The sequence below is a fragment of the Eremothecium cymbalariae genome, chromosome 4, assembly GCF_000235365.1.
Source record: "Eremothecium cymbalariae DBVPG#7215 chromosome 4, complete sequence".
Lineage (NCBI taxonomy): Eukaryota > Fungi > Ascomycota > Saccharomycetes > Saccharomycetales > Saccharomycetaceae > Eremothecium > Eremothecium cymbalariae.
Genome location: NC_016452.1, coordinates 42,560 through 67,784, shown reverse-complemented (window position 1 = coordinate 67,784; position 25,225 = coordinate 42,560). Strand labels below are relative to the sequence as shown.

The following is a 25,225-nucleotide window of genomic DNA, read 5'->3' as shown; positions in this document are numbered from 1 at the left end:
TGGTAAATTTCAATATAAACAAAAAACAAAAAAACAACACGACGAGGGAACTAAACAATAGATCAAAGATCCAAAAACTAAATAACAACAACAACACGTTGACGAAGAAAGAAGGGGAAATAGTGGTATATACGAATCCAGTGTCGAAGAACGGGAATACTGTGTGGTAAGAAATAGAGGGAAGGTCTCACAGGAAGAAGCACAACGGATAGAAACCTCTATTAAAGTACTGTGCAGGGACTGGTTCATTAGCCGTACCGGAGACAGCAGATATCGATAAAGGTTTCAGGTTTCGATATTTTGAGCTTTGTGTTTACATCGTGTTGGTAACAGGACATAATTAGGAGGATGGAGGGTAGGGCTAAGAAGGACTTGGTTAGGGACTACTCTGATAGAGAAAAAGCGGACGGAGATGAGGATAGATTAGGGTCTCCGCAAACGCCTTCGCCACCACGGGCTGGTATGGCAGATGCGAGCGGAGGGTCGGGAAGTACATTTACGTCGCCTACATCGATGAAGGATGGGGGGGGTGGGGGTTTGATGTTGGCGACCGGTCTGAGCGACTGGGTCCTCATTCTCCAAACACGAGAACAAGGCTGTTGCCGCCAACGACTCCAAAATCGAGGGCTTCCGAAATGTTTCTATCGCCATCGCCCACTTTACGCTCACCTGCGACCCAGGTAACACCCAAGGATAGTGATAAGCCAATCAGGGAGATATCCCAAAATTTAAAAACGCGTTTGAACTATGCATTCATGAAGCTTCAGAACGGTTGGCAGGATAAGACGTTGCCGGAGTTGGAGACTGAGCTGGAAGTCAGCGGGTCGCCGCGGAAAAGACATGAACGGTCTCCCACCAGTGATAAACAGAATACGTACGAATACTGTAACAAGTACGCTTCCCCTGGTACAGACGATGAGGCTATGTTAGATGATACAATTGAGAACAGTGCGCAGACCGCGTTTTTGAAAGCACTTGCAAGTCCGAAGAAGAAGCCTAGATCCATTTCTACAGAATATGCGTCGCCACCACAGCTACCTATAATACGGCCATCCTCCTCATCGAGGAATGAGCCTTCTGAGGTTGAAGCAATAGAGACGCTTATGTCGTTATCGGCGTCTCAAAAAAACCACCCAGTTGTCGCACATGAAAAGAATAACGGGAACAATAGCAACTACGGACAAAGTTCCGCGCATGTAACCTTAGACACAAAGCCGTACAACCTGAGCTTCCCGCCTTCTGCAAATACTGCATTCCACAGTCGGTTGCTGGCCAGCAACACCACCACCACCACCACTTCTGACACTCCAAGGGTTCAAGGGCCTCCGTTTTCATCGGCGTCGTCCGATACTGAGTCATTAACAAAGGCACTGGTTAAACCATTTGGTTTAGCTCCATCAAGCATTGAACATGAGCACCAGCAGAGGCCAATGATGCAGCAGCCGCTGCAACGTACTCTACAACCACAACCACGTCATGCAGAAGTTCAGACAGACGTAGAGACAGATGTAGAAGAAGTTCTGACAAGTGACACCGATGGTGTGTAATTTATTTTCCTCATTTTTTCCCTTGCTTACCAAAAAGATAAAGCTTGGGAACAATTATCATATACACTTTCAGCTATGCGGCTATATTAAGTATTTGATCTGGCTGTCATCCTAGCCGCACGCACCTTTTCTATATGGATGGGTTGTATTATAAAAATTATTGTCTGCCAGCACCCGCCGAAACTTGTCACTGATGCTGACATCTAACTGGAAGAATGTTAATAAAGTTACTCTCTCATTGCACTAAATGCCGGTTAGAGTGTAGCTTAAGCATATGGTAATTACAAATACTAGTACTATTAAGATCTTTTCTCCAACTTGTCCTCTCCAAGGGCCCATTTATCAGGGTTCTCTTATTTACCGTCCCCTTTTCCTGCTACTATATATAGCTTCAGTCCTTGAAAAGGCTATATAAAGTCTTCCAATACAGTATACTCCTTTATTTACTGACATCAGCCCATCAACCGTTTTGTATTGTATCCATCTATACTCCAAGTTTGCTCACTGAAAGTATCATCATCACTTGCGGTATCCGGAACCTTAAAAGAGAGGCTATAAACCCCGAAATGTTGAATGAACAGGTTATTGATGCACTTCCGAAAAAGATAGCAATTGCAAACTAAGGATGCTTTGGGGAAGGGATCATCAAACTTGGAATAAAAGTTGATAAAACTCGAAGTTTTGTTGTTTGTCATTCAGAACATGAAACTAACCAAGTTTCTATGAATTACAGGTAGCAAGGTTTCATCCCAAGTTATTCATTCAACAAGCCGGAGTGGTGTAGACCAGTTTTTGTAAATTACAGAAGACAATAAATATGAACCAAATAGACCAATATTTTCGCTCAGATGTGCGTTCAATTCAAGGGATGAGCCCAAGGTCGTGGCCTGAATCTGTGATAGATCCCACGCAGGATTTGTTGCAGGTAGTGTATTCAGTTTTTGAACCAAGGGAAGGAGTTAAACGTGGGGGGGGCACCAGAGTTAATATGGTGTTTTTACATGGTTCGGGTATGAATCGTGCTTTATGGGAGTATTATTTGGTTCCTTTATGGCACTCTTCAAATCGCAGTAATGGATGTTGGCAATTGGGCAAAGTGCTGCTCATTGACCAAGTCAACCATGGTGATAGTGCAGTTCAGAACCAGGGTAAATTGGGCGTTTTTGCTGATTGGCTAGATGGAACTCACGATGTTTGCCTGGTAGCTTCTAAGGAATTCACACCAGTAGGTGCGGACACTGTTAATGTCATTGTCGGGCATTCTATGGGTGGATTTCAAGCTCTCTGCAGTGCTTCATTGTACCGTTCTTTATTTAACTTGGTTATTGCGCTTGAGCCTGTCGTTTGGATGTACAGCGTTCCAAATGTTGAAGGATTTACTAAGATGAAAAGAGGCTTCTACAAAGCTCTCATGAGAAAGTCAAGAGATCAGTTTAAAGATGAGGAAGAATACAACAAGTTCCAGGATGAAAAGGGTTTTTACGCTAATGCACATCCAGATATTCTAAAACGGGTAAAAGAGTTTGAAAAGCTCGTTAACAAGGATGGCTCAGTGAGCATGAAAACCACAACTTACCAGACGATGATAGCTTATTTTGGAAATAGGCCATCTGCAGAATGGTTTATGACTGGTGCCAGGTTTATCAAAGCCGACGTGGTGACATTAATGGGCGGTGCTTCAAAGTGGACTCCACCTGAGAATGAGAAATTCCTAAGCGAACAGATCCCCAACTACAAAATGGAGGTTGTCCCAGGAGGTGAACATGTGATGAACCTGGAAATTCCCGATGCGATAATTAGTAGAATAGTGAACCATGTTGAAGAGTTTGTTCAAAAAACTAAGAGGCAGGAGCCTATTGATGACTCCACAAGTCGGGCATCTAAGTTCTTAGAGATGTACAGCGAGCTTGAACGCAGCAGGGTCGTGAGTGAAGGCGAGCCAAAGGCGTTCCCGTTCAAACTCTAGTCTACCTACTAACTGCAAGCATCGCGAGCGGTGGCTGGCTGGCTTTTCGTCTGCAGTTTTGTGAAAGACATCATCCGTCCAATCCAGTACATATTTATTCCTTAGTAATACATAACTAGATAAGGTTTAGATAACACACCATTTCTATATAAGAGTAATATTTCCTAGAGGCCAGCCTCTAGAAATAATATAGTAGTAGCCGAAAAAAAATAGTGGCTAGCTAAAAAAAATCGGCCACCACAATTTATTCAATCCGTGTTGACAAACTTCTTTGCTTTGTCCTCAGCTTTCTTGAAGTTTTCTTCACCCTTGTCTTTAACGTTCTTAGCTCCATCCTCAGCTCTAGAGATGAAGTCTTCACCTTGCTTTTCTGTCTTAGAAGCAAACCCTTTAACGTTGTCCATTTTTGTTACTGTGTATAATATGTTCCTGTTTTTCAAGTTAATTATACTGCGGACTTGAAAAATACGAGTATCATGATGAAGTTCAACTGTAACCCTCATATTTATAAGTTTTGCGGTCTGAACTAACGTCCAACTAGGCTGGAGGGGTTCCTTCGAGTCTTGGCCCTCCCTTAAACATCTCAATTAATGTGTACCTAAAGGGATTGCTACCTTGATGGTCTAAGGGTTTCTAAGGGATTGCTACTAGTTTTAAGGTACTGTTTTATAGACCAGTGCAATGACGATGTTTGATCCACCTTGTGCTGACTAAGAATATATATAATAATATCCTCAAGGGATGATCATCTAATCATATATACAACAATAAGTCGTCAGTTATAATTGATCACGTAATTTGATATATATGTTATTTTGATGCTTTCTTTATCGCAAAAGAAAGATACAGAATACTGAAGCAAATATCGTGGTTACGTTATATTTAGCTGTGTGATGTATTTAGGTCTTTTAAATATTTATTATACAGAGAAAGGGGTAGGGTCAAAGAGTCACAAATAATCGCAAAGGCCCCCCCCCCCTTCTTTTATTTTTTGCTGATGATCTTCTAATTTAGTCAGTGAACTTGTAAGAACCAGAGGACAGCGTGATGGAACCACCTCTGTAAGCACCGCGCTTCATTTTGTTCTTGTTCTTAGTAAAGTCTTTTCCTCTCACTTTGCTTAGTTTTTCGTTAGCTTTTTCACCCCAGGTACCTGCAGCTCCTTTATAGGTGTTGTCTGTTAGTGTCGAATCCTCGAAACTGACTTTCGATCTATCAACTCTGGAAAAATGATTACGTTGACCAGGTTTTAACGCTTCTTCGCCAGAGATGGCCTGCTTCTTTTTTGAAGGCTCGTGAAGATCAGGAGATGCAGTTCTCGATGAGCTGGAAGATGATTCCGAGCCGGTCTCAGCATGTCTCTTGCGGTTTTCATTATCATTGGAGACTTCGTCGCTGGAGTCGCTGGAATCGCTAGACTCGCTGTCGCTGGAGCTACTGTCGCTGGAGCTGCTGTCGCTGGAGCTGGAGCTGGAGCTGGAGCTGGAGCTGGAGCTGGAGCTGGAGCTGGAATCGCTTGAATCGCTGTCGCTGCAGCTGGAGCTCGAATCACTGTCACTAGAACTACTGCTCGAGCCATTAGCAGATTCGTTCTCACTAGATGATCCACTACTCGAAGAACTCTCACTATCACTATCGCTAGAAGAAGAATCTTCAGAAGAACTAGAGTCCTCCTCTGACGACGATTCAGAACTTGTAGAAGACATAGACGAACCTGTCGTAGCCAACTCCACTTCCTCTGAACGTCGCGATTCTTCAGATACTTTCAAACTCTTACTCTCTGTCAATCTCTTAGATCCCATTGAAGTGATCACTTTCTGCAATTAAGTCCTACAATCCTTCTAAATTTTAATTCTTAATATAAGAATAAAAACTTTCCACCTCATCTCATCTCATGAACTTTTTCAAATTTTCGATCGTTTCTTTTTATTTAGCGCACTGCTCTGTCGTTTTTAGTGATCCAAGGACAAGGAGAAATTCTGAATCCTTTAATTAAAACTCACAAGCTGATGACAAATAATGGACTATAGTTAACAGATATTTTATATATTTGGTTAAGCTGTCGGGGGTCAGTCAGAGGTTCTATCTTCAGTGTCCACTCCTAACTCAATCTGCCCAAGCACTCAGCCTAATCAGAATAGGTGGTTGCAATAGCTAATTAGGAATCAGTCATGACGGAACATCAATACCAGACCAGAAGTAGAGGTAAAGTCTATGAAGATGCTGAGAAGGAGTATTTCTCAGACGATTCCCTTGCAACAGCAGATGAATCTGATTTTGTCGATGATGGGGGTGAATATGGGCACGATGAAGTGAATTTGAAGACAAGGGCTGTGAAGAAAGTGGGGGCAGGCTCAAATGCAAAAAAGTCGAAGAATTCTGAGGCTGGTATGGGTGGTGGCGGAGGTGTTCCTGTTTGTGGTAGTGTTGAAGTGGATACTTTAAATAAATTGGCTGCGAAGGATGAGAATTTCTTGAACCAGGTCAGTCTAGATGCTCCCCCAGACTTTGTACCTGATGCTGTGTCTGGAATGTTTAGATCCAGCGACTTTAGCTACTTGAAGTTGAAGCCAGATCATTCCTCCAGACCTCTTTGGATTGCACCCAATGATGGTCGTATCATCTTAGAAAGTTTCTCACCTTTAGCTGAACAGGCGCAGGATTTTCTTGTCACTATTGCGGAACCTGTCAGTAGACCTTCGCATGTCCATGAGTACAAAATTACAGCATACTCATTGTATGCAGCCGTTTCGGTTGGCTTAGAAACAGATGATATTATTGCCGTTTTGGATAGATTATCTAAGGTTCCTGTGGCATCTTCCATCATCAATTTTATTAAAGGTGCTACTGTATCTTATGGTAAAGTGAAGTTGGTTATTAAACACAACAGATACTTTGTAGAAACTTCTCAGGCTGATATCCTACAAATGTTGTTAAAAGACAGCGTCATTGGCTCCTTGAGAATTGACACTCACGAGTCTAGCAAAGCATCTGCTCCTGTAGAAAATACACAAGTAGATCCTGTTTCCACCCAAAACGTAGATCCAAATGATGTAGAAGCCGTGTTCAATTCAATTGTGGGCGGCGAAAATGAGCTCGACGACGATGATGATGATGTTGATGCTGTTCATTCCTTCGAAATCGATCGTGACTCTGTGGAAATTGTCAAGAGAAGATGCCAAGAGATCGATTATCCTGTTTTAGAAGAATACGATTTTAGAAACGACCATAGAAATCCTGACTTAGAAATAGACTTAAAACCGTCTACCCAAATTAGACCTTATCAGGAAAAGTCTTTGAGTAAGATGTTTGGTAATGGACGTGCCAGAAGTGGTATCATAGTTTTACCATGTGGTGCCGGTAAGACTTTAGTGGGTATTACTGCCGCATGTACAATCAAGAAATCTGTTATTGTTTTGTGCACATCTTCAGTGTCCGTTATGCAATGGAGACAACAATTTCTTCAATGGTGTACCATTCAACCAGAAAATGTCGCGGTGTTTACATCAGATAATAAGGAAATGTTTCAGACAGAATCTGGTTTGGTTGTTTCTACCTATTCTATGGTTGCTAACACCAGAAATAGATCTCACGATTCGCAAAAGGTTATGGATTTCTTGACGGGGAGAGAATGGGGTTTTATTTTATTGGACGAAGTTCATGTTGTCCCTGCTGCGATGTTTAGAAGAGTGGTTTCCACTATTGCTGCACATGCTAAATTGGGCCTCACAGCTACTTTGGTTCGTGAAGATGATAAAATTAGCGATTTGAACTTTTTGATTGGTCCCAAATTATATGAAGCTAACTGGATGGAGCTTTCACAGAAGGGTCACATCGCCAATGTTCAGTGTGCCGAGGTTTGGTGTCCAATGACCGCAGAATTTTATCAGGAATATTTAAGGGAGAATGCTAGGAAGAGGATGTTACTATATATTATGAATCCTACAAAATTCCAGGCTTGTCAATTCCTAATTCAGTACCATGAAAAGAGAGGTGATAAAATCATTGTATTTTCTGACAACGTTTATGCATTACAGGAATACGCTTTAAAGTTGGGGAAGCCATTTATTTACGGTTCCACTCCACAGCAGGAGAGAATGAACATTTTACAAAACTTCCAATATAACGATCAAATTAACACTATTTTTCTATCTAAGGTTGGAGATACTTCTATTGATTTACCGGAGGCTACATGCTTAATTCAAATTTCTTCTCACTACGGTTCTCGTCGTCAGGAAGCGCAAAGGCTAGGTAGAATTCTAAGGGCTAAACGGCGTAATGATGAAGGTTTTAATGCTTTTTTCTATTCCTTGGTTTCAAAAGATACCCAGGAGATGTATTACTCAACAAAAAGACAGGCTTTCTTAGTTGATCAGGGTTATGCTTTTAAGGTCATCACTCATCTACACGGCATGGAAACTTTGCCAAATTTAGCATATGCTTCTGCCAGGGAGCGCAGGGAATTATTACAGGAAGTTTTATTGAAAAATGAGGAGGCTGCTGGTATTGAGATTGGCGATGATTCTGAGAACTTCGTAGGTCGTGGATCCAACCCAAACAAGCGTATGAAGTCTAAAGCAGTTAAAGGCGAGGGTTCGTTGGCTGGCCTCGCAGGTGGAGAGGATATGGCTTATTTAGAATACGTTCCAAATAAAAATAAAGACTTAAAAGATCACCACCCACTGATCAGAAAGATGTATTACAAAAACTTAAAAAATAAAATGGTTATGTAGAGTATTAGGATTAAACTTAGGAGTCATTTTGAGTGGTTACTTTGACTTATTAATTGGAATTTCAGGCACACGATAATTAATTGCATTGTTGCAATATGTTAAACTACACACTCTTTAGACCAATATATAAATAGGGGGTTGGGGTAACCCAACATATAATACCTATAATCCATTTAATTGTGTTTCAGTCAGTTCATGTAACCCCTCGATTGAGCCTTGAACTCCCATTTTAAAGTTAACCACATATTCAATTAATTTAATAACCTTCTTGTGCAAAAGAAGTTTCTCTTGCTGAATATTTAGTTTGAGTTCCTTTAGTTTAAATTTCGCCTCTTCAACTTCTTGTTCTGCTTGAGACACTCTTTGTTGCGTCTTATGTCTGTCATTTTGTATCTTACGCTCAAGCTTCTCAATCTCGATTCTCTGGGAGAGCAATTTGCTATGGCTCACCTGCTGGTATTCTTCATATTCAGATTTTATATTCGATAGTTCTTGTTCCATCGAGTCTAATAGCTTATTCTTCGAAGTAATTTCATCTCGTAGACTATGCAATTCCAGCTCTAGCTCACTGTTTTCCCACTGTAACGACTCGGCTCGCGAAAATATTTCATTATTTAAAGACAACAAGATTGGCTTGATAGATTCAGAGATATTTTCACGATCAACCAAAACAGTCTTCGGTGTGGTCTCAGTGTGGTCATTTAATACCATATTAGTAGACACATGAATTGACAACGTATTGATATTAATTTTGTGTCCTAGACTATTCCGTGCCAATACAAACCCATTAATAGACATCTTATATTTTTCTAGTGTGTCCAGAAATACTTTATAGCTAGATTCAACATTTACTTTTTGGCTCTTTACAGAACCAGTCAACGTATCAAGTTTAGAATTCACACTGTCCAAACTCTTGGATAACAAATCACGCTGCTCGTTCATCTCATCTATCTTTTCTAAATCCTGCGGAGTTAGTTTCTTACGGAGATCGTCAATCTCTAATTGAGTTTCCTTTATTAACTGTTTTTTCTGTTTGATATCCGTTTCCATCTGTCTGAGCTTCCGCGGCCAATCCCCAGCTTTGTGCTTCATAGCGTTTATATAGCTCTGAAATTTGGTCAAGTCACTTTCCAATGCCTTTTTCTTGTGCCTTGCAAGCCTTAGTGCTTCGCACCTAGCCTCGGAAGCCTCACAGTCCTGCTTTAAAATTTTCTCATGACGTACCATGTTCTCGATATCAGTCTGTATGATGTGAACAAATCTATCGAAACCTATTTCCAACTCCTCCTTAAAAGGTGAGAAATCATCCTCCATGTTAATGAACGACTTATAGCACTTCGAAATATAATCGATAAATAATCTTTCAACCATCAGTTCATACTGTTCATGTTTCTCATCTTGTTCATCCAATGTAGACACTGGTTGATTTAAAACCGTTATATCCTGAGTCACCTGCGTGGTCTTAGACTCATCCAGCTTTTGAAGACACGAATCTAATCTTTTATTGGTGTTTACAAGCCAATGTAGCATTCCTAGGAACTTGTGCCAATTGGAACCTCCCACAGCAGATATTTGCGACTTGTTAATCGTGTCCAAGTAAGGATAGTGAATCGTCTTCAAGATAGAATAAACCTCACTCTCTAACGAGCGCTTGAAAGCATACCCAGGGTCAAGCCTTTGATACAGCCATCGAAAAATGTAAATAAAATCCTTCTGAGTAGGCTGTTTTAAAGACTTCAACGATATCGAATGCCCCGTTTCCAGATCAAACTTCTGTGTCTGCAAGTAATCAAATATATCTTGGTGTAATACCGACTGATAGTTTTTATCACGAAGAGGCCTGGGATCTCTAATCGTTTGTATAGCATGATAGGATCCCGGCCCCGACCCTGGCAGCATCGATGCGCGTTGGGATGACCTCAAGCTTCTTCTAAGAGACTTCCTTCCATCCCCAACTCTCACAATAGACCCCCGTGTATTACGTGCAATACTCTGGTTTATCATATTCGTCAATGCGGAAGCTGAACCTCCTCCGGAACCTCCCTTCTTATGAACATTTGTCGTAGGTGCCAGTATCTGCGAAGTAAACCTTTGAGGGTTCAATGTGTTGAGCACCCCATTACCATCGCTAGACCTATGTCTCTCATTCATCTTGGATTCTAGATACACCTCTCTAATACCTTAAATACCTTACTCCACAAATGCCCATCTGTGTGTCAGTTAAAAGAAGGTAAATATATCTTATAATGCATGCCTGATGCGGCCCTAGGTCGGTATTTACCAGATCTCTGTGTTTGTGATCGTTCTTCCGCGTATTGTAATAGTTTTGTACGAAATTTCAATTAGAGATCACATGACTACAAATGTTCATTTAAATGACCAGATTTCTCTCTCTAATAATAATGTACCAAGTGCTAATGCTAGTTATATCCACAGTTCTGGGAAAGTGTCCGAGTGTAGCATGCGTAGATGGTGGTGAACCTTGTGCTTTTACATTTGCATAGTGTACTTGCATGCAGCTTAATTATGTGGATTCATTAAAAAAAGAGTGAAATGTCGAAATGAATCTTCTAGCATGAGAAAGACATAAGCTATATAACAGTGGGTTCTAAAGGCATAAAGAGTTGCATAATGCTTGTCGTGAAGACCGTTAAAGATGCGATTGACTGGAGGAAGGCAACTGTAAATAGCAATGCACGGAAGCTTGGATTTGTTGCTACAATGGGGTGTCTGCACTTGGGCCATTTGTCGCTTGTGGAGAGATCTGTTGCTGAGAATGACTTCACTGCTGTTTCGATTTTTGTTAATCCTGCTCAATTTGCACCAGACGAAGACCTCGCGAAGTATCCCAGAACTTTGGAGGCAGATCTCGATATGTTAGAGCAGGCGGGTGTAGATATGGTTTTTGTTCCCTCGGCGTTGGAAATATACTCCCGTGACGTGCCATTGGAAGTGTCCAAACAGGAGGGAACGTTTGTCTCGGTTCATGGATTGAGTGAGTTGCTGGAAGGACGCACGAGACCAAATTTCTTTAGGGGCGTGGTTACTGTGGTGAGCAAACTATTGAATATCTTCAGGCCGGATAGGGCGTATTGGGGCCAGAAGGATTTCCAGCAATATACCGTCTTGAATGCAATGACCAAAGATTTGTTTATGGATGTTGAAATGGTCTTGATGCCTATTGTAAGAAGCGTCTCGGGTTTGGCATTGAGCAGTAGGAATAAGTACTTAAGCCCTGAATCTCTGGATATTGCTTCGAATATTAATGCTGGTTTGCGTGCCTGTGCTACTTTGCTTGAAAATAGTTGGTTGGATAATAAAAGTGTTAGCCATGAAGATCTGGTGGCCCAAGCGAAAGCTGTTTGGGACCCTTATGTTGCATCCGGCGACTTTGAGATTGATTATATCTCAATTGCTAATGCAAACACCTTAAGAGAACTAGTCCCTGCTGTTTCAAAAAATAATGACGTTGTGATTAGCTGTGCTGTGTATGTGAAAGACCGCAGGTGCAAGGATACCATTGTCAGACTTATTGACAATATCTTGATTAAGACCAAAAATGAAACAATGCTGTAAATAAAAACCTTCTTTTGGGAAAGTACTAAATATGTCCTATACTTTCAAAGTTTCCTCGGCAAACGGAGATCTATTGAACTTCATTGTTCAACTCTGCCTTTGTAATTACCCAATCTGGAAAATATATAACAACTTGAAAACAGACTGATTCAATTAGAGAACAATCGAACTGCTAATCTGGATATCAATAACATTTGAGGATACAACTTCTTTGCAACTACGAAACGTATATATATGCGCTGTGTTGGTTGTAATCTGATACTCTGGGCACACTCCATCTCTTCTTCCTTGTTCTTCCCTGCTCAGACCAAAGAACGACAAGTCTTCTCAATACAGAAAGCTGAAAAGAATCAAATACAATGCAACCAGCCACATCCGCCTCTCAAGATAACAACAAATCTCAGGAAAAGGATAACTGGATCGTCAAAGGATACGCTTGGAACCCCCAATGCGTTATTGCTTAAAATCAGTGATGCAACGTCAGCCTGCGGAAGGAAGGTAACACTGTTTTATTGTTATGCCACAGTTACGTACCTATATATATATATATATATTTCGCTTCGCTCCACACACAACTAATTTTATATAGGGCTTCCAACACACCTAATTCAATATTTTCGCTGTTCAGTTACGATTATCATTTGTATTATAATATTTATCACTACTTAATTTTACTGACGCTTTATCGCTACGTGTGCCAGCACCATCGATTTTCAAACTGAAAGAAACGCACACCCTCGCACTATACGTGGTACCAGCTTGATGTCTCTTTATAACCACAGTATCTGTCAAACATCCTCCTGTGGATGTGCCTCGCCACACATGTCATTTTGCTGACAGTTACGTGCCAACTTTCAAAATGTACCGTACTTTATATTTGTATTTGAAAACTAATATTTCTAATATAAATACAAGGACTAGAATATTGGATCTAACATTTTAGAAAGACATACATATACAACATAACATTCCGTTGCCTCCTCTTAACCCAAGTAGACACATATGATGCACCTCTCTACATAGCAAGTACACAAGATTAACTTACATATTCTTCTTGACCACCACTGAATGAGGTAGATCATCATGCAACTTCTGTAGATTGAGTCGGGGGATTCACAGCGGGGACGGTGCACCCCTCCTCAGGAGGCGAATTTAAAATTAGGGAAACAGTTTAGATTTAATTAACATGGAACGCGACTACTAAACTCATCGAACAGTATTCCAAAAGGAAATAAGAGCTATCGAAACTTGAGTAGCAACCCAAGCGATGTCACAAACGGTTGAAAAGATGCAGTCTAACGGCCACACTCAAAATGGAGGTTTACCTGGTACTACACAAAGGAGTATTTTGGATCCTCATCTCTCTGTGTTGGAGATATTGGAAGGAAAGGAGTTAAATAAGGTTGAGGGGCCACATGAGCTTTCTGGGGCAAGTAGAGTATCGGGAAAGCAGTTTGAAGGGGAAAGAGTGTTACATCATAGTATTTCGGAGTCATGGCAGTCTATTAAAAGCACGGATTACTTGTTTCTTTCACGGGCTAATGACACCTCGTTGCAGCAGCAGAGCGCCGTTGGGATTCTATCCTCTTCTGATACTTCTGAGGAGGAACAAGACATCCACCCTTCACCACCCCCTCCTAATAGTGCGTCTAGTGCTTTTGATAGCAGGATTATAAATATTGCAGGACAGGCCTTTTCTGCCACTTTATCCCACTTGAGATCTGAGGATGAAGACGATGACGGCGAGACAGTGACAGTCAGCCTCCCCAATACGATGACATCACTTGTGATGCCAAAGCTATCCCTCTCCGATCGTATCATCGAATCTAAAGTCCTGATTGTTGGCCAGCCGGCCAGGAAGTTTTGGTTTAGTATTCCAAAGAGCTACCAGAAGATGTTCGAGATCTGCAGTTTATCTGTGTTGAGAGATAAAGATGTTGATGAGAAATATTCTACCATTATGGTGATTTTCCATGATATGGGTTTGGCGCCGGAGTTATTGGACAGAATCTGTAATAAGGTTGTGCGTCCCAGAATTATCCCTATTTGCCAGAAGGGTCAGAAACAACATCTCAGTTCTCTTCTAAAACAATACGTCAGCGGTAACCGCATCAAATTATTCTGCAACCCCATAGTTATGTCTAACCACCACGAGAAACATCGGTTGTTGAAACATTTGCATCAGCTCTCAAGTGGTTCCGACTCAGGCTACGAAACAGAAGTTACCGTAGAGCCCGTCAAAAAGCTGCCCAGAAAGGCAAAGAAGAGACCATCTAAACCGAGTACCTTCCGTGATTGGGTTGTGTGGACAGCGTCCATCACAATTGGCATTGGTATCGGATGCTGCGTGTCTCTAATGGTATCAACTAGGTATGCCTTCCTGGTCCCACGTCAGCTTGCCGTTGACGATATAACTTCTTCCCCCTTGTCTCCAGAAGGTACAGACAAATCCTCGCATAATCTTTTTCTACACGCCTACTCCCTGTGCAAGACATCCCTGAAGAAGTTAGCCTCATCTCTAAGACCATTCTTCTCTGACCGGTTAGAGTCTTGCACATGGATCCATACTCTTGGCATAGAGCTAAGCTATGACGATTCCTTGATATCTATGGGTCGTATCATGCCCCTAGATTTTATTATGCTATAAATAGCTTATATATAGTTAATAAATTTATTGACTCATGAAGGGTTCTAGACAACTTGTTGCAACCTCAGCCGCATCAATAAAGACAGGTGCTGTAGCTTTAAAGGTTCCAGATTTTGTACTTCACTATGACCGGGTAACAATAACCGTTAAAACCAATCTTCACACTTGTCACTCTAAAATGAGCCTACAACACTTGATACTCCAATATTCCGAAACAGCTGGAGCATTGAGCAATAACTGGCTTTACTTAAACCATGGCTCTGCTCTTCATAAAAAAGCATCTTTCGATACCTACAACAAGGCGTATAAGGAAACATATGTTCAGGCCTCCCTATAAAGCTGGATTGTCGACGCAACTTACCATATTGGTTTGTATCATCGCCCTGTGTTCCCTAATAATATTAGCCGTTACTACAGGGGTCTACTTCACAACTAACTATAAGTCCCTTCGAGCGGATAGGTTAACTGTTGCAGCACAACTTACATCAGCGCAGATAAACCAGACTTTGAATATCATATACTATCAGTGCTATTGGCTTTCATCTCGTGATAGTATCCAGAATGCTTTGGTGAGCTACAAGGTCGGTAACACCTCTTCGTTGAACTTGGACAACGCTAAAGAAGTTCTTGTGAAATTCCTAGACTCTTCGAATTCTATATTCCGAACCCATCTCTATGATTCAGCTTTCAATGAAGTGCTTTCTGTTTCCACCAATAGCACAGGTAATATTATCGGTGATGACTTGCTGAGGGATCTTCTGCCCCTTTCCAGCAACTCTCCTCTTCCTTCTTCCATTATTGATGATGGGATGCTTTCTAACCCGGTATTCAATGGAAGTAGCTTCTTCATGTCGATGTCTTTGCCGGTTTCTGCAAAAGCTTCAATATTATATCCAAAGAGCGATACTGTGGGATATATAACTATGGTTATGTCGGCTGATCAAGTGAGTTCTGTCTGTGCAGGCAAACCAGCGTTGAATGGATCTACTGTTTCTGTCTTAGCGGGTGTTTACGATGAAAATAACATATTGAATAGCTACCAGGTACTGTTTCCGCCGTCGATTGTTCAAGTGCCACGGCTACTTGAAATAGTTTTCCCAATAGCGAATAATTCATTCTTGTATAATGCATTTGTTAACCGTTCTTCTGGTTCAGTATCTAAGACTAATGCCTTCTATGAGCCTAATGTTGCAGTGGGTTATGCTGCTTGTTCTTTCAAGCTTGTAAACTGGGTTGCAGTTGTTGCGCAGCAGGAGGCAGTATTTTTATCTCCTTCAACAAAGTTGACAAAGATTATTATTGGAACGGTAATAGGCATTGCCTTTTTCATATGCATAGTGACATTCATCGTCGCCAATTGGGCGGTAAAACCCATTGTACGACTGCAAAAAGCCACCGAACTCATCGCTGCTGGAAGAGGGCTCAGATCGTATCGCCACAGCAGTAGAAGCTCAAGTCGGACCACATCAATAAACAGATCTAATTCTAAAGGTTCTCCAAGTCCTACTCTGCGGGAAGGAGACGGATTGAGGAAAACTCCGCCTTCTCCATATACCCCAATGCATTCTCATGTAGAACCTAATCCATCTGGAATCGGTCGTGAATATTCCGTGGATATAGCTAGGGCTATTGGAATCGAAGTACCTTCTTCACACCCCAGCGAGCGTGTGGATGCATTTACTACGTCTGCCAACTGGATTGAAACAAGAGTCCCAGTTTACAGACGTCTTTTTTCTGATGAACTTTCTGAATTGACCGATACTTTCAACTCAATGACAGATGAATTAGATAGGCATTACGCACTGCTAGAAGACCGTGTACGTGCTAGAACAAAACAACTAGAAGCTGCGAAGATTCAAGCAGAGTCTGCAAACGAAGCAAAAACGATGTTTATAGCTAACATCTCACATGAGTTGAGAACTCCTTTAAACGGAATTCTTGGTATGACAGCTATTGCGATGGCTGAGAATGACATGGAGAAAGTTCAAAATAGCTTAAAACTAATATTTAGGTCAGGGGAGTTACTGCTGCATATATTGACGGAGTTATTGACATTTTCAAAGAACATATTAAAGAGGAATAAGCTAGAACAAAGAAACTTTTCGATGGTTGATGTTGCGTTACAAGTGAAGTCAATTTTTGGAAAACTTGCAAAAGATCAGAATGTTAAGTTTTCCATCTTCTTGATGCCCAACTTGATTAGGAAGATGGTGCTATGGGGCGATTCGAATAGGATTATTCAGATAGTAATGAATTTAGTATCTAACGCTCTAAAATTTACTCCTGTAGATGGAAAAGTTAGTCTTCGAATAAAGTTACTTGGTGAATATGATGAAGAAGAGAGTGAAAAATGCAATAATGCCGAAGTTTTCATAAAACAAGGCACAGAGATTAGTGATGAAACTAAGAACGTTTTCGACACTATTACGGAGGAGAAATATGTGTCTTGCAGTGGCGAATCAACTGATGACACCATTGAAACTGGTCAGGAGGGAGCGCAAAAGCCAGATAAGGCTGATAACATTTCAGTTGTTTCGTCGGGTACCAGTTCGTACGACGATGCTATATTCCATTCACGATTTAAAAAAATACCCGCTGTACTTGATGTGGATGAGGGAGATCTTTCTTCTATTGGAAAATCGGAAAAAAAGAAGGTTTGGGTTATATCGATTGAAGTAGAAGATACTGGTCCAGGCATCGATCCCTCTCTACAAGAATCTGTATTTAAGCCGTTTGTTCAAGGCGATCAAACTCTGTCTAGGCAGTATGGGGGTACCGGTTTGGGACTTTCAATTTGTAGACAGTTGTCTACTATGATGAAAGGAACTATGAAACTCCACTCGGAGGTTGGGGTTGGTAGTAAATTTATATTTACCGTGCCATTGAGACAAACAGGTACGGTTGAAGATCTAGATGATGAAGACCTATTTGAGGATGAATTTAACGCGCAGAGTAAGATAAATAGAAGGGTGAAGTTCAAGCTAAATAAAGGAGGGAAATCGCGCCAATCAAGTTTGTCAGTGCCAGAGATATCTGGTGTACCTGATAGTCCTTTAAACTCCATGGGTAGGAGTGAGAGTGAACTCAGCGTCAGTAGTGTCCGTGTTGATCGTCCATTCCTTCAAAGTACTGGTACTGCCACATCCACGAGGAGTATTCCTACAGTTGGAAGCCTAGAAAGCAATTTTAAGGTATTGGTTGCGGAGGATAATAATGTGAACCAAGAGGTTATTAAAAGAATGCTGCAGTTAGAAGGAATATACGATATAGAGCTAGCATGCGACGGTGAGGAAGCGTTGGAAAAAGTGGCTAATTTGACGAACCAATATGACCATTACAATATCGTTTTCATGGATGTACAGATGCCCAAAATGGATGGGTTGATAGCAACTAGGAATATCCGTAAAGAGTTGAATTACACCTATCCTATAGTGGCATTGACAGCGTTTGCGGACGATAGCAATATTAAGGTATGCTTGGAATCTGGTATGGATGGGTTCCTATCAAAACCTATAAAGCGTGAAAAATTGAGAAAGATATTACTTGAATATTGCCCAGTTTTAAACAAATCGGTAAGTACAACTACAAACAGGGGTTTGGAAGACCCACTTTTTGTAAATAGCGGATTATGAGATTTTTAACATGGTTGTAACACTAGTAGCAGGAACGCAAAGTGACTTCTAAGAAAACATAATGAGGTAAAAACCCAGAAGTTTTGTTTTTATAATTACGTAGTTATAAAATGTTACACAGGCGTAAGTGTAAATTGTGTACAAAAACATACATGGAAACAATTTGCATTGCAAGTATATGGGGCGAAATAGACTATTTCAACTTCTTCTTTGGACGCAATTGGTTGGTGTGACCACATTTTCTCTTTCTGCAATTAGTGGCTCTTGGTGGCAATCTAGCGTAACACTTTCTGCAAACAGACTTGTCACAGTTGTACTTGGAAGCCAAGGCCTTCAAGGATGGCTCAATGATACCACCTCTCAATCTTAACACCAAGTGCAGAGTGGACTCTTTTTGGATGTTGTAGTCAGACAAAGTTCTACCATCTTCTAGTTGCTTACCAGCAAAGATCAATCTTTGTTGGTCTGGTGGGATACCTTCCTTGTCCTGGATCTTAGCCTTGACATTGTCAATGGTGTCGGAAGATTCGACTTCCAAAGTGATGGTCTTACCAGTTAAGGTCTTGACAAAACTGTAACAATTATGTTAGTATTATATGTCTTGCTGCTGTTGTTAAAATGTTACAGATGGTTATATTTGCACAGCCTGTTTGCAGATGGATGCACTCAAAAACTTTTTTATCATTAATGCCTTATACTGCTTCTTGCCGCTGCAACATATCTTTCTTTACCCGTAACGTTCACACACATCTAATACCACTCAAATCACCCCATCAAAAAGTCTGTAGCTATACGCATCTATATCAACCTCTATAATCAATAATCTTTCTGTTGATGCTCACTAGACACAACTTTTCGCCACTACAATTATCTTCTTATCTTCCCTCATAAAAATATCAAAACGACTGATCCAACTACAGCATACTGCGCTTAACCCATCCGTAACACATCCTAATAGTATCCATACATTTGCATCTTTGAATCTTATTGTCCCTCTACCTTCTATAATAGGGCGTATCTATGGCGAGCAGTTCTTAAAGCTGAGCTTGTGCTAGTGTGGTGAATTGCAATGCAGTGAGTCTGTGGACGTGTGGCCAGGCAGACAGCGGCCTCAGCCTGGACGGCACAATTCCACGAATTTGCTGGAATGCTCGCTGTGCCGCCCAACGGGGCGGCGGCGTCGACAGCGCGCCCTGCTGGGTAGGGCACCTTCCCTTCCCGCCCAGCACCAGCCCTCCGGGGGTAGGTCCTCCCTGTGCAACATATTGTCGTCAGCCTGCTGGCCCAGCCCGTACCCTCGCCGCCGCGGCCGGGCCGAGAGGACACCAGGTGCTCGGTATGATGTTTGTGTGTACGGATGTTTGAAAAGATGTACGAGTGTACAGTCACATGACAATCGTTTCATAATCAGGTTACCCTGACTGTAAAGTGGCAAATAGACATCGCGACGTTTTTACCTACGAGAAAACCTAGTTTTAAACAAGCTGTAGGAAGATACTTTAAAATAGACCTTTATTATAAATAAAAACTTAAAATAGATAAGGAAAAAGTGTTTGAGCGCTCTAAACAGCTCATCCTATCTTCAAGACAATTCAATATGTCTCAAAGGGGTGCGTCGGATTCCTCAATCTCTGTAGACTATTCTAAAGTTGCCGCTTTTTTAGAAGTAGATGAAGCAAAAGTTCAAGAATTAGATGAGTCTATGGTGACTGTCTTCTTTCTGAAGGCTAATGAGTTTAGCAAAATGAAAGCAGATAATATGCGATTATCGATTTCCATTGATGGATTAAAGTGTAATTTTGAGCAAAAGATCAATACGTTTAAGGAGCAAGTCGAAAAGCTACTAAGCGATGTGGCATCACGGCAGCAGGAAAAACAGCAGACGGAGGATGAGAAGTTAAAACTAATGAATGAGAAGGCACAGTTATCAATGGAGGTGCTGAAGCTTCGTTCTCAGGTAGAGGAGGCAAAACAGGGGATGGAGATAATTGCTTCAGCAAAGCAGGATGTGACTAAACTACTGGAGGAGAAGATATCTGACCTGGCGGCGAGCAAAGAGGAGTCAGATAGGCTTTTAGCTGCGAATAAGGAGTTGCGAAAGTCCTCAATAGATTTAGAATTTATCATCCAAGGATACAAGTCACAGGAGTTGCGCGAGAAGTCGGAGATACAAAGGTTACACCAGGAGTTAAATTTGGTAAAGTCCAATGCCGACTGGTTGAGCAAAGAACTGGAATCGAAGAATGAACAATTGAATAGCTTTCGTGAGAAGACGAATTCGGAATTACAAAATGGTTACGAGCAAGTAAATAGTTTAAAAAGCCAACTTGAATTTGCCCGCGCGAATAACTCGACACTTAAAGCTAAGACTGCTGAGTTATCTAATCAGCTGCAAGAGAAATTAGTAGAGACTAAAAAATTAGCTGATGTGTTGAATACAGAGAAGGAAGAGTTTACACGGGAGATGTCTCTGAAACAACGGTTGATTGATCTTTTAGAGAGTCAAGTGTCTTCTATGAAATCAGATTTGGAGAACGCGTATCAATCTGCGAATCAAAATGGGATGTCTACGCCTGAAAAAGATCAACTTCTGGATGAGTTAATTGATACAAAAAAGAATTTGGAAGCTACTCAGGCGGAAAATATTAAATTAGAGGCAACTGTAAACGAACTACTCTCCGTCAATGGCAAGAATGGTGTCGCAGTCATTAATTCCAATGTATCAGATACTTCTCTCGACAGTAAAATTTCTACAGTGCCAAAATTATGCGGCGATATTGGTATTTTGAAGAAGCAGCTTGTCCAGGAAAGACGTCAAAAAGAAGAACTCCAGAACCAGGTAGAATCATTCGTCGTTGAATTGGAGCACAAGATTCCAATTTTAAATTCCTTTAAAGAAAGAACAGATATGTTGGAAAGGGAATTAAATGACGTTACTCTATTACTGGAATCCACAGCAAAACAGAGGGATCAGAAAACCATAGAATTGAATCAGTATAAGAACAAAATTAATAATTATGAATCCCAAGTTTGTTCACTCATCGTGCAACGCTCCGACTTAGCCCATCAAGTACAATATCTGCTAATGCAACTATCTGTACGTGATGACGCACATGGACCATTGACCGAGCAAGAAGTTGAATTCGTTAAACGGATTATATCCTCTGAAGATGAGGCACCAAAGTCGGATACGCAGGGAATTATCTCAGAACGATTAGTACAATTCAAATCAGTGATTGAACTGCAATCCAAAAACGCCGAACTCCTCAATACCATTAGGCAACTTGCTGATAAACTTGAAGATGAAGAAAAAAAATCAAGATTCAGACTGAAATCTGTGGAGACCCAAACAGTTAAAGAAGCAAAGGAGGCTATCTTATCACTTCAGGAACATGTTCAAAGATTAGAAGATCAATTGAAAATTGTATCAAAAGAACGGGATGCTTTCAAATTAGCAAATTCCGCAAATAAGCAAGGTGATTCTGCTCCCTCCTCAACATATCAATCAAAAAAGCTGGATGAGCACATTATGGAATTGGAAAAACGGTTAAAAAATCTGGCGGAACAGTCCCAGGATAACATCAAACTTTTAAACGATGAGATAAAAGCTCTCTACAAGGCTAAGTCTGAAGTTACTGTGATATTAGAGCAAGAGAGATCCTCAAAAGTTCTGGCTGAGGAAAGGTTGAAATTGATACAATCGACTTTATCCTTGACCAAAGAGGAGAATTTAGAGCTGCACAAACGATCAGATGATTTACAACGCGTGTTATTAAAACAGGATGAAAAAACTCAATCTACAATAGACGAAATAATTGCCACAAAGTCTCAACTATCTAACTTGACCTCCAAACTAGCAATTTTGACATCTGAAAGAGACTTCCTTCGCAAGATTGAAGCTGAATTAAAGAATGAAAATGAAGCTTTAACTAAGGAAAATACTACATCAAAGATTCTTGTTTCGCAGCTGCAAACGCTACAGCGTGAGCGCGATATCTTGCTTGAGGAAGCTCAAACGAACTATAGAAAAAACATAGAGAAATTGGAGAGCGATTTACACGAAACCAGGGAACATTTGGTAAGAAGGACTAGGGAGTATGAAGAACAAAGGGTATCTGATACTTCCCAGTATAAGTGGTTTCAGGCCAAGGTAGACTCTCTAAACGAGCAATTGGATAACGCCCGCAAGACTTTACAAGAAAAGACAAATTCTATTGAAACTCTGCAGCTACATGCCAAATCTTTGACTGCAAAGTTAGAGGAAGCAGAATTAAGGACACAATCTTATAGTGTGTTGGCAAATGCAGATGATATCACAGATAAGATTGAAACACTGAGGAAAAATCTTGAGAAGGCTAATATTAATTTGGCTGATGCTTATTCCCAAATCGAACAATATAAATCAATGGCGAAGGTCTCAGAGCAGTCTGCGGTTGAAATATCTAAAGCTTTAGAAGAATCACAAGCAAATTATAGGAAAAATATTGCTCTATTGGAGCAAGAAAGAAAATCCTTAACTGATCAGATAGCCTTATTAAATGACCAGATCAAAGACCTCAATAGTGAGCTGGATCATCAGAAATCCCAAAACCAATCCGAAAAGTCGGAATTAATCAAGAAATTAAGTATCTTGCAAGGGAGTCAAAGAAGTTTGGACGAACTCAAATCAGAATATGAAGAAAAAATTTCGAAGTTACAAGAGGATTTAACTCAACAAGCTTCATATGCGAACCAAGCTCAAAAGAACTACGAACAGGAATTACAAAAGCATGCTGACGTCACAAAAACAATTAGTTTGCTCAGAGAGGAATCCCAGAAATATAAATCTGAGATGGAAGGATTCAAGAGATCAGCGAGCGAGGCGAAATCTGCTTTGGAGCGGAATGAGCAAAGTTGGTGCCAGCAAGTGGCTGATTTAGAATCTCAATTAAGTTTAGCACAACAGCGTACTGAAGAGTTGAATACACAAAATAGGTTATTGTATGATCAGGTTGAGCTTCTTTCAAAAGCTACATCTTCAGATTCAGAAGCTGCAGCAAGTATGTCTGCCGAATCAAGAGAGTTGATTATGACTCTACGCAGAGAGAGAGACATTTTAGAAACTAAGCTTGATGTTTCTATTAGGGAAGAGAAGATACTACGCCAGAGGTTGGGGCTGGCAAAAACAGAATTGGAAAATGTTAGGTTAGAGTTCTCAAAGACGCAAGCCACAGCTCCAGACAGCATATTTGCACGGGAAAGCCAAGAACAAATCATGGAAAAATTAAACCAGTTGAATTTGTTGCGTGAAAGTAATGTTACCTTGCGTAATGAATCTAAAAAATACCTCGAGCAGAGTCAGCATTTCCAGAATGAGATAGCAAAGCTTCAAGAGCAGTTACAGCCTCTAGAATCTCAACTCAAGTCTTTGACTATAACTATCAGCGAACGAGATCAACAAATAAGCTTACTCAAAGAAGAAAGTAGTCGTTGGAAGCAGCGTTCTCAAGATATTTTGCATAAGTACGAACGTATTGATCCTGTTGAGCATCAGAAGCTGGCTGATGAAGTTACTGAATTGAAAAATGAACTTGAAAAGAAATCTTTAGAGAATCTGGAATCACAGGAGAGGTTTAGAAAGCTCAGAAAGCAGGCTAATGAGAGGCTGGATGAATTTAAAGCTGCGAAGGCTAAAGTCGAATCCGAGTTTGAGGCTGTATCTATAGCAAAAGCACAATTAGAGGCCGAATTAGCTCAAACATTGGATAAGGTTTCTGAGTTAGAATCGAAGCTTTCTTCCTCAGCTAATGAAAAGAACGGAGAGGCAGATAGTCTAAAGGAGGAACTGGAGGAATTAAGGGCAAATTTTATTGAAGCCAATGAAGCTGTTGCTGATATAAAGGCTGAAGCGGCATCTTCTGAGAAAGATCTAAAGAACCAAATACAAGAATTGACCGAGAAGATTAAGACTCTAGAATCAGAAATTGAGCATTCTGAACTGGAAGCTAAGAACTCAAACGATTCTCCAGATTTTGCTCCTATAGTTGAAAATATGAAGAAAAAGTTTGAGGAAGAAAAGCAAGTGTTAATTCAAGAAAAGGATGAAGAGCTAAGAATGAAGCTTGAGGAGATACAAAAGCAGTATGAGGAAGAGAGGGAGAGGGAGCTCAGTGAATTGAAAGCTTCTCTAGTGGAGTCGACTCCAAATGCACCTTTAATAGATGAGGAGACTTTGAAGAGTAAGCTGGAAGCAGAGTACGAAAAGAAGACCTTAGAAAGAATTCGCGAAGCGGAAGAAGCTCTAAAGAAACGTATTAGGCTACCGTCTGAAGAGAGAATTAACCAAGTTATTGAGAGGAGACAAAGGGCATTAGACCAAGAGTTCGAACTTAGAGTACGAGCCCGTGCTCTTGAACTGTTTAAAGAAAATCCTGAGTCATTTGTCGGAGATACTGCAAAACTGATCAAGGAACACCAGGAAGAAATGGACAAACTGGAAGCGAAGTTTGATGAACAATTGGCGTTGGTCAGAAAGAAAGCATTTGAAGAGGGGAAACAGCAGCTCGTAATGAAGGTCAAGCTGCTGGAAAGTAAGATAGCCAAATTAGAAGGCCAGCCAAATAAAATTAACCTGAATAATTCTGTTCCATCAAAAATTCCTATTGACAATAATAACAACTCATCACCGCAGGGAGCGCAACCTATAGCGATCAAACCTTCTCCATTCCAAGTTGCTTTTGGGAAAGCAATGGAAAATACTTCCTTTGGTTCATTCAAGGGTTCGTTGTTAGATTCTAAACAGTTTATAGCTAACACAGCTGACACATCAACATCAACATTGACAGGCAACGTTGGTACTAATACCAACAAGCGCCAATCTGAAGACGAATTGGCCCAATCACCTGAAAAACGCCCAAAGGATGACTAATTCGAAAGAAGATAATTACCTGTATGTATATATATTTGTATTCACTGTATATTTAATCAAGTGGACTAGAAAGTGATTTATTTCAATTGGAAATGTTTGGGTTTCTTTTTTCCAAAGATGCCCTTCCCTAATTAAAATTATCATCACTTCGAAGGCTACGCGTAAATGTTGATATACTGCATCTCTCTCTAAACATAATCAACCACTTTGGTACTAT

General features: G+C 40.7%; 10 protein-coding genes and 1 further gene across 10 annotated transcripts; 8 read left to right on the top strand and 3 right to left on the bottom strand.

Annotated features, from left to right (window-relative positions):
• Window positions 1-348: 348 nt before the first annotated feature.
• On the top strand, window positions 349-1,547 carry Ecym_4028 (the record flags this gene model as incomplete).
• Window positions 1,548-2,364: 817 nt separating this feature from the next.
• Window positions 2,365-3,513, top strand: LPX1 (triglyceride lipase; the record flags this gene model as incomplete). The annotated part of the gene is made up of 1 exon (XM_003645879.1): window positions 2,365-3,513. One exon carries the CDS (start codon window positions 2,365-2,367, stop codon window positions 3,511-3,513), a length of 1,149 nt encoding a protein of 382 aa, XP_003645927.1.
• A 1,010-nt stretch (window positions 3,514-4,523) lies between these two features.
• Window positions 4,524-5,315, bottom strand: SRP40 (Srp40p; the record flags this gene model as incomplete). Its single annotated transcript, XM_003645878.1, has 1 exon — window positions 4,524-5,315. The coding sequence occupies one exon, from the start codon at window positions 5,313-5,315 to the stop codon at window positions 4,524-4,526; it is 792 nt and encodes a 263-aa protein (XP_003645926.1).
• A 369-nt stretch (window positions 5,316-5,684) lies between these two features.
• Window positions 5,685-8,246, top strand: SSL2 (TFIIH/NER complex ATPase/helicase subunit SSL2; the record flags this gene model as incomplete). Its single annotated transcript, XM_003645877.1, has 1 exon — window positions 5,685-8,246. The coding sequence occupies one exon, from the start codon at window positions 5,685-5,687 to the stop codon at window positions 8,244-8,246; it is 2,562 nt and encodes an 853-aa protein (XP_003645925.1).
• Window positions 8,247-8,408: 162 nt separating this feature from the next.
• On the bottom strand, window positions 8,409-10,397 carry NDC80 (kinetochore-associated Ndc80 complex subunit NDC80; the record flags this gene model as incomplete). Its single annotated transcript, XM_003645876.1, has 1 exon — window positions 8,409-10,397. The coding sequence occupies one exon, from the start codon at window positions 10,395-10,397 to the stop codon at window positions 8,409-8,411; it is 1,989 nt and encodes a 662-aa protein (XP_003645924.1).
• A 480-nt stretch (window positions 10,398-10,877) lies between these two features.
• Window positions 10,878-11,822, top strand: PAN6 (pantoate--beta-alanine ligase PAN6; the record flags this gene model as incomplete). The annotated part of the gene is made up of 1 exon (XM_003645875.1): window positions 10,878-11,822. One exon carries the CDS (start codon window positions 10,878-10,880, stop codon window positions 11,820-11,822), a length of 945 nt encoding a protein of 314 aa, XP_003645923.1.
• Window positions 11,823-12,181: 359 nt separating this feature from the next.
• Ecym_4022 (uncharacterized protein) lies at window positions 12,182-12,286 on the top strand (the record flags this gene model as incomplete). The annotated part of the gene is made up of 1 exon (XM_003645874.1): window positions 12,182-12,286. One exon carries the CDS (start codon window positions 12,182-12,184, stop codon window positions 12,284-12,286), a length of 105 nt encoding a protein of 34 aa, XP_003645922.1.
• Window positions 12,287-13,089: 803 nt separating this feature from the next.
• Window positions 13,090-14,469, top strand: ATG32 (mitophagy protein ATG32; the record flags this gene model as incomplete). Its single annotated transcript, XM_003645873.1, has 1 exon — window positions 13,090-14,469. The coding sequence occupies one exon, from the start codon at window positions 13,090-13,092 to the stop codon at window positions 14,467-14,469; it is 1,380 nt and encodes a 459-aa protein (XP_003645921.1).
• A 254-nt stretch (window positions 14,470-14,723) lies between these two features.
• On the top strand, window positions 14,724-18,101 carry SLN1 (histidine kinase; the record flags this gene model as incomplete). The annotated part of the gene is made up of 1 exon (XM_003645872.1): window positions 14,724-18,101. The coding sequence occupies one exon, from the start codon at window positions 14,724-14,726 to the stop codon at window positions 18,099-18,101; it is 3,378 nt and encodes a 1,125-aa protein (XP_003645920.1).
• A 193-nt stretch (window positions 18,102-18,294) lies between these two features.
• RPL40A (ubiquitin-60S ribosomal protein eL40 RPL40A fusion protein) lies at window positions 18,295-19,076 on the bottom strand (the record flags this gene model as incomplete). Its single annotated transcript, XM_003645871.1, has 2 exons — window positions 18,295-18,673; window positions 19,069-19,076. The coding sequence occupies 2 exons, from the start codon at window positions 19,074-19,076 to the stop codon at window positions 18,295-18,297; spliced, it is 387 nt and encodes a 128-aa protein (XP_003645919.1).
• A 622-nt stretch (window positions 19,077-19,698) lies between these two features.
• Window positions 19,699-25,008, top strand: Ecym_4018 (uncharacterized protein; the record flags this gene model as incomplete). The annotated part of the gene is made up of 1 exon (XM_003645870.1): window positions 19,699-25,008. The coding sequence occupies one exon, from the start codon at window positions 19,699-19,701 to the stop codon at window positions 25,006-25,008; it is 5,310 nt and encodes a 1,769-aa protein (XP_003645918.1).
• Between the last annotated feature and the right edge of the window lie 217 nt (window positions 25,009-25,225).